The following is an 8,453-nucleotide window of genomic DNA, read 5'->3' as shown; positions in this document are numbered from 1 at the left end:
TCCGTTGCTATTTATTGCCAGTGAAGTGTACCTATGCATCTGTAATGGCACACATTTCTCTAGGGGACAGGAAGCTTTAGTGTATATTTCCAATGAAACAGTTCCTAAAAACCAGTCTGAATGCATCATTTTGACCTCAGCATTTAAAGCTTATTTCCCTGCAGACTTGCAGAGTGAAGCTGTTGGGTGAGACTCCCAGGAAGACCAGCAGATGAAATTTGCCTGTTTCAGCAGGTCGGGGCAAATGATGAGGTCAGCAAGCTGCTGCCTACAGCAGAAAGAAGAGCCCTGCCCTGCTGCTGGCTGTGCCTGCAGTGAGAGCTAGGAAAGCCTGAGCAGCTGCTGTTGGCCATGGGAGGCCTTGGGAGCAGGGCTGGGGCTGGCCAGGCTCAGCAGGAGCAGCCTGCGCTGTTCCCAAATCTCCACCCAAACTATTCTCCACCCAAAGATCACTCTCTCCCTTTGCCTCCTTCCCACTGGTGGGAGCAGCCTGCCCTGGCCCAGCCTTGATGCTTTTGCTCAGTGTCACTTCAGCCCAAAAATCCAACTCATAAAAGAGCAGGAGCTGAGGATGATAGAAGGGCATCCATGCGGTCCTACTCTCGATGGGATGGCTTCACACGGGCAGGCCACTCAGTCAAGGTGATCGGGTTGGATTTTAACGGCCAGGTGAAGCTGAACGCCCATTTCTCCCTCTGCCCAGTGAACACCTCTCCTTACAATTAAAGGCTTATTGTACATCCCTCGCTGAGGTAGCTCCAGCACCCTTCCCATGACAGTGTGTGAATGAGCCGTCATCGGGACACGAAAGGAACACCACCACCTCACGGCACCGGTGTCAGGCAGGACCCCAGGGCTGCCACGAAGCAGCAAACCAGCCTCAGACACCGGGAGCTCAGCACGTCCGCACCACCTGAAGAGCCCGGTGTCCGCTTCCCCGCGGTTCGCTCTGCCCCAGCAGCCCGGCTCCCGGCAGCGGGGGCTCTTCCCTAGGGGCCCGGCCTCTCCTCCCATCAGCTTTCCAGGGGGAAATTTGGTACGGGGGCTGTCGGCTCGGGCAGGGGCCGGGGAGCGGGGGCTGCCCGAGGGGAGCCGGGCGCCACACGGGGCCGAGCCTGCCACAGGGCTCTGCCCGGCCGGGGGCGGCAGCGGGGCGGGGGCCGGGGCCGGGCCGGCCGGAGGGGAGAGGCGCCTTGGCCGGAGGGGGGTGCGGAGCCGCCGTGGAGGGCGGAAACGGGGTGGGGGGATTTGCGTCAGTGAGGGAGCTGAGAGCGGGCGGGACGGACGGAGGGACAGACGGACGGAGGGAGCCGGCGGAGAGGCACCGGCCCGCTGCGCTCGCCCGCCGCCGCTGCCCGTCGCCCCATGGAGCTGTGCCCGGGGCCCGCGCCGCCCTCGGGATGGGCTCTGCCGCTCCTCCTCGCCCTGGGCGCCGCCGGGCTCAGCCACGGCACCCCGCACCTGCCGTACTCGCGGCCGGGCTCCCGCAGCAAGTGAGTACCGCCCGCCCGGGGCGCGCTGCGGCACCGCCCGGGCCGGGCGGTCTGCGGAGCCCGGCGAGCCTGACCGACACTGTCCTTCTCCCCCAGGAACTGGTGCGCCTACATAGTGAACAAGAACGTGAGCTGCTCGGTGCTGGACGGGACGGAGAGCTACGTCCAGGCCCAGTACAAGTGCGCCTGGAACCAGTTCCCCTGCGAGCCCACCCTGGTGTAAGTAGCGCACGGGGCGACCTCGGCAGGGAGAGCGCTTGGCCGCCCATTGCCGAGCCCGGGGAAAGCGCTGGGTGGTTCCCGGCACCCCGACAGGCGCAGGGCTGTGGCAGGGGGTGCGGAGCTCCTCTGGTCCCCAGCGCATCCCGAACAAAGCGCTCGCTCGTTGCGGACATGGGGCTAATGCCGGAGCTAATTAGAGCCAGATTGAGCGGCGGCTCCGCGCTGCCGAGAGGGAGCTGCGCTGGCACTCCTCGTCGGCTCGGAGCGGCGTGCGGGCGGGCGGAAAGCACGCGGGCTGCTTTCCACGGGCACCGGGAGCGCGCCTTGGCGCTGCCGGGAGCGCGCCGGGGCTGCGGGCGCGCAGCCCCGCTCCAAACCGGTTTTGTTGCTGCTCCTCCGAGGCGCTGGATCGGCGCGTACAGGGAGAGCCGGGAACGCGAGCCAGCGCCTTTACAGTCTGTGTGTCCTTGTAGTTATCCAGCAAGGGGAGCGGCCAGGGCAGATTTTATGGGGGGTAATATAAAATTGCTTGTTTGATTTTATTCCCTGTGCGTGTGACCACGTAGAAATCTGTGGAGTGGCCGCCTACAGCAAGGTGTGCTACAGCAGGCATTAGGGGACAGATGGATCTCACCTGCTGGCTAGTCACAGGGACATCTCCTTTCCTCATTTTTCCACTTGAAAAGCAGTAATATTTACACATTTCTGTTTGAAAGCTCTGGGCAACCGCACTCTGTGGAACCATTTCAGCATCCCCAAGAAGCTGCTGGAAAGACACCCAGATTATCATAAGCTTAGACTTGGCTAAGGTGATGATCATGAGTATTTTACAATAAAACTACAGTAACTAGATTTTATTTTGACATGAATCAGTGATGATGAGACAGATACTGCTAGATCCTGGGTACTGCTGAAATAGAGCTTCAGACACCGATGACGCTGCCAACCCTGGGGTCGGTGACAATAGGTGTTGTGTGTTGGGCATTCAGATATGCTGCTTTCTGTTTGTTTGGGTTGTTATTTTTGTTAAAAATCCATCTTTTCTCTATTTAAACACTAGAACTGGAGGGGAAAAAACAAAGACAGCAGACAGCTGAGTAACGCTGACTTGTGTAACTTCCCTTGTTTCCCTTTCGAGTCTTGAACTGGCCATTTTGGACTTCTGACTGACTCTGTGGATGTGTAATGGGGTGTGCCCTCTATCCTGAGAAGTGGAGCTACAGAGGCATGAGGAGGGGTTGAAACTGAGCTCTTTAAACACATAAATCACCAAGCATTAAGATAAGGAATTTCAGAGGCGGTAAATTAGGACTTTCATGGACTATCTGCTGGCAGATAGTGAAGAAAGTGCGAAGGCATTGCTTCTAGCTCAGGAAATTCCTGCACTGAGAGTGTGAGATTATTGGCAGGAGTGACAAGGGGAAGCCCAGCTTGAGCAGGGGGCTGGACTGCACGACCTCCTGAAGTCCCATCCCTTCCAGATTTCTCTGTGGTTCTCTGAAATGGCATTGTCTGTCCTTGTGCTTCTAAACATCTGGAGTTGGCTGCTGTCAGAGAGGGAATGTGGGGCTGAACAGACATTTGGTCTCACCAGATGTGTCCAGTCTCATGGGGTTTTTTTGTTCTTTTGAGAATGGAATTAGATGCTTATCATAAGGCTTTGTTTCCTCTGTTTGACTTTCTTTGGTGAACATCATTATTTTCTTCATAACCATAATGGCAACTGCAAAACAATTCCTTGTTCTTAACATAAAATATTCTTTAATATTACCATAAAATATTTTTCTTCTGTCACAGCACCAGCTGATTAACACCAAGAGAAGGTGGAATATCAACATCTTGAAATTTTATTGTGTTGAAAACTGTTTATAGGCTGTCATTTTATTTTTGTGTCTGTTGCATATACACTGTCAGTGGCAGAGTAAGAAAGGTGCTAATCCAAAAAGTTTGAAATACATGCCTCAAATCCTGCAAACTCCTAACTTGATTCCTGTGAAAAATATTGTTTAATTCAGAAGGAGAAGCTTCCTGAATAACAAAATGTGTTTATATATGTTTGCTAGCTAATGTTCACAAAAATAGGAAAGAGCTGTAAAACAACAAAGAAATGACTGTGAGGACTTTGTGGAAATTATTCTCTTTTTTTCTCCTTTATACACTTGAACAGAGAACTTGACATGAGCTAAATAGCAGATATTCATGGGAATAAAGTGCAGCCCCTGTGTAGTCTCCTCTTGATACCCATGGTTTATCTAAGAGCTCATTCAGCTGCAGACAGTGGGGACAGTGAGATCCAAACCAAACAAAGAATTCCTTAACTGTATCATGGATGTGTGTGTTTTATTAGTACTTAAGTACTATCAGGTCTATTTTTTAATCTACTATTGGTTTATATTAGTTTAAGACTAGATTTAAAGAGTCCATCTAGTGTGGTCTGGGTTATGCATAGCAGTTACTTAGATTGCAGTGTACAGGGGAGCGTTTCACTGCCTTAAACTTGCAGTGTTCTCCTGCATTCCATGTGTTCTTTACAGACAAGAGAGTGAGAGTTGCAGATATGGATTATAGTCAGCCCTGATTTGTCTTTGAATTTTTTTTTAAATAGAGAGATCTGGTGATTAAGCCTAAAATCATATGCATGCATGAGCCCATTTAATCTACCCTTTAGGCTCATTAAAATATAATTTGTCTGAAGACAAAAGCCCTAAAGCCCCCTGTTGGAATGACTACACTTCCATGATTGTTAACTGTAAATTCACTTTGGCTGCAGGGTGTATTTCCTGAAAGGTTAAGTTGAAATTCAGGAAATTATTACACTTCATTGTTTAACTGTTTTATAGGTACTTGGGCTCAATAGTGCATTTCCTTGCTGAAAAGTTAGTGAATACTTTGGCTGATTAAGGTGTCAGGGATGAATGTGAGTTGAAGTGTGGCTGCTCAAGAGATAGGAAGAGAGCAGAAAGAAAGAGCAGAAATGCCCTTTGAAGTATGTTCCCTTTGAAGTGTGAGAGGCTTCTGATTTATTTTTCTTAAAACTGTGACTAGCAAAAGAAAGAGAAACTTTGTTATTAGTGGGTCACTGGGCTGAAAGGTACAAAAATATTAGTGTTTATACTCACTAGAAAGAGCTTGGATGTTTTGAAATTTAATATTGCTTCATAAATAATTGACCCCTCACTGCTTCTTTTGTCATGAATTTCCATTCCTAGCTTTCTTATGAATGGTTTGGTGACTTAATTAGCAATAACAGCAATTTGTAACTAGTAGTATTATCTATTTCTAAAAGAAAAAAACATGTTGCCTTTCTGGTTGGATCCTACACAATCTTTAGGGTTGTGGCTTGTTTGGGACAATTCTGTATTGTCATTATAGCTGGTTCAGGGTGGGATACTGTCATAGCCGTTGTTTGTTTTGCTCCTTGTTCTGTAGAGTGTGGGTACACCTGGCTGTGCCAGAGGTGCACCAGATTATGGCTCAGCACTTTTGGGAAAAGGTGCTTCCACTGGTAAGGTTTTGATTTTAAAGTCTGAAGTGAACTGAAGTTGCAGAAGGTTTTCTGGGACGTTTTCTGGGTTTGTGTCTTTGCTACAGAACTGCAAACAGGACTTCCCCCTACGAGGTCATAAAAAAAAGTTATCTTGGTAAGAACCTCTGGAGGTCATGCAATCCCCTCATAGCCCCCAGCTAACACCAGAACCAGCTTCAAACTTAGATAAGGTTGCTCAGGGACTTGAAGAAAGGGTGTTTTATCAGATCTCCTAATTCATGTACCAGCCCCCAGTAATTATGCTTGAGTGAGTAAAGATATTTGTGTGCTCAGGTCAGGTCATCTGTCTTTAGCTTGTGAGGAGTGAATTTCATGATTTAGTGTAAGCTTCTCATCTTAACACTAATGATACATGTATACTAAGCAAGCCCATTATTTCATTTAGAAAATGACACAGAAAATGATGAATGAAGCAATAGGTAAATTAGCAAGACTCTCCAAATCTCTCACTGAACAATATTTTCCAACTTCTTGTTATTTTATCATAAATAAGCCCAGTGCCAAACTAATCACAATTTTATTCATGGCCCAGAAGATTCAAAGCACAAGACTGAAATGAATTTTGAGAATGTTACTAAAAGCTTTCTGCATTCATAAACATCAGAACAAATTACTACTTGTGAGCAAAACACTGCTTTTAATCAGCAGTATTTTGCATTTATTAACAATATATTAGAGGTTAAAAGTGGAAATTTTATAACTGAAAAACCTTTTATGAGACATCCAGTTAAAGTTGAATGGCTTCATCCATCTGGCAACCCCAGAACGACCTGGGTGGAGCACATCAGCCCCAGTCTAGGAACACACAGGAAATCCCCATGTGGTTTTCAACCTTCCAACAGTCCCAATGTGTTTTTTCCTGAGAGTATTCTGTTGCTAGAAATCAGGCATGCAGATCAGTGTCAGAGTGCTCAGCACCAGGCAGGAGCAAACCTCAGATATACAAGTCAGCACAGATTGAGCCTGTGCTTGCCACTGGCTTCCAGCAAAACATATCTTGTAAAAAAATCTTTCAGGATGCACAAAAAACTTGAAGGGAAAGCGAGAGCTATTTAATGTTTCCCCTCCAAGTATCTATAAAGGTCTTCAGCACTTTCTTTCCAACTTTGTGTATTTTGTATGAAGCAGAATTTCTTTGTACAGGCTCCAGCTAGCTGACTACATAGAGAGGTTACCCTAGGGGCTTGTGCATTGAAAACAGTAAGGAAACTTAAAAAACTTGAGTGTCCTGGAGTGCTTGTTTGAAAATCTTTGAGATCCTGCTGGGTGTGGTAAGTTTTCCTGGCTGTCTCCCCAAGCCTGAAATTGTGCATCTCTGTCTCCACACACTGAACGCAGCAGAGTCTTTCTTCTCTGTGAACTGGACAGGGAATTTTCATTTCACACATCATTTGAGTTTGTTGCAATAATCTAAAATAAAAAAAAGAATCTCATGCTGCTCCTCACTTCCCATTAATGTGATAACTCAGAGTTTCATGCTTTTCTGGTTTGAGAAATGTGTGACCTGGAGGTCTGTGGCCTCTTCTGTTAAACACCAAACTGTTGCCAAAGCAATAAATTTTTATTTGCAGGGAGCTGCTGAGCCATTTAGGTGTATTTCATCATAAATCACCCAAATAATCAAGGAACATTTTGTACCATTAGGCAGTGGGCAGTGCCACTTTTACACGTTGGGGATATTATGACTCCTGTCTGACTTCATTTCTGCATTTGCATCTCATCTTTCCTTTCCCTTCTGGTTCACTTTTAACTTGGTGTCTTGAAAAGTAACAGCTCTCAAAACAATGCTCCATTTTATTCTCAAAGTTGGGGTCCCACTTAATCCCTCAGGTTAGCTCTTCCTGAAAGTATTGGTTATTTGTTTCATCTGAGTATATTTTCAAATAATCTCTCAGCAACAGCTCTTTCTAGAGCATCCTAGAAAACAGCTTATTTCATGGGCAGAGAAGCAGAAGGGATACTGTTGGAGCTCAGTTTTTCAGGCAGCTTTATCAGCAGCAGTGCTCTGCATCCTCACTTCATCTCTCCACTCATGTAAGGTGAGAAACTTGGTCCCTGCTGCTGGGAGAGGCAGGTGCTGATGTTGTAAATATATAACCTGTGCAGAGTTGTTCCTGTTCCATCACTGAGCACATCACACTGCCACTCCACAAAATTTCCCTGGAATCCTTTTGAAAGGGCTGTCTTTTCAGGGTTCTCCTATCCCATTCTATTTAAGTGGGATTTTAATAGCTCACTGTTGGTCTGTTACCATGTGTTTGACTGGCCTTTCAACGTTGTTAATCCCAAGAATGAAGCTTTGAGGTTTGCCACAGGCTGTCTCTGGCTCTGAGTTACTGAAATGCATCCTGTGTCCTGCTTTTGCTGCTCATGAGAAGAGGATGCCTACCTAGTGATAATTTATGAACATTAAGAGTATTGACATTTTAAACTTCTGTGCATTTCCTACTGGACTTTAGTGGTCAGCTTTTTGAAAATAAAATCCTTGACAGCCAAGAGAGAGTTAGATAGGTAGGTATTTATGTATGTTTGTGTGAAGATATATGTTCAACAAGAAGAATAGTATGAGACATGAGGTCATATTTCAGAGTGTGCAGTCCCTTGGTTCTTTCTTCCCACAAAAAAAACATTTATCTCCCAAGAGAGAAAATTTTAGTTTGAATCTCATATTTTTTTGATAGAAGAATTCCAGCTGAGTGGCATAAAATCCACCGTATAAGTAGTGAACAATGGCACTTTTGGTGAGTTTCAAATGAAACCATGTGGTGTTGCCTGAGAATAATTGAATGTTGTTGTCTTCTACCAGTTCCTGTAATCTTCTGTCCTTCTTACTGTAGAAAAAAAAACTCTCTAGTAAAATTCAGCCAGATTCTCTCAGATGCATTGAAACAGTGTTCAGTGTTGAAGACAACAAAGTACCGGGCTGTTTGTGAGCTGACTGGGGCAGCACGGTTGGCTGCTTCTTCCCTGGTACCACTGAAGAGATGATAGTTTTATTTAGGGATAGACAAATGCAACTTTTCCCTTCCTTGCATGAAGGAGTAATACAATCACCTGTGCCAGGTCTCTGCCCACTTAGCAATTTCTTCCAGATGGAATGCCATCTTCTCCCTTCGTGCTTAGCGTGAAGGCACCAAGTAAAAATAACCAATGGAAAAAAGTACTGAGTCTGTAAATGCTCATTCCTGTTT

At 46.5% G+C, this 8,453-nt stretch overlaps 1 protein-coding gene across 1 annotated transcript in view; it reads left to right on the top strand.

Annotated features, from left to right (window-relative positions):
• The first annotated feature begins 1,238 nt into the window (after positions 1–1,238).
• EMILIN2 (elastin microfibril interfacer 2) overlaps positions 1,239–8,453 on the top strand; it is a 39,850-nt gene continuing 32,635 nt past the window's right edge. Inside the window, exons 1-2 of the mRNA XM_005486669.4 lie at positions 1,239–1,493; positions 1,590–1,712. Of these exons, the coding sequence (XP_005486726.1) occupies positions 1,366–1,493; positions 1,590–1,712 (251 nt within the window). The 5' untranslated portion in view covers positions 1,239–1,365. The remainder of the gene's footprint in view (positions 1,494–1,589; positions 1,713–8,453) is intronic.

This window comes from Zonotrichia albicollis, chromosome 1, assembly GCF_047830755.1.
Source record: "Zonotrichia albicollis isolate bZonAlb1 chromosome 1, bZonAlb1.hap1, whole genome shotgun sequence".
NCBI lineage: Eukaryota > Metazoa > Chordata > Aves > Passeriformes > Passerellidae > Zonotrichia > Zonotrichia albicollis.
The sequence above is the reverse complement of the archived record's forward strand: the minus strand, read 5'-3'. Positions and strand labels throughout refer to the sequence as shown.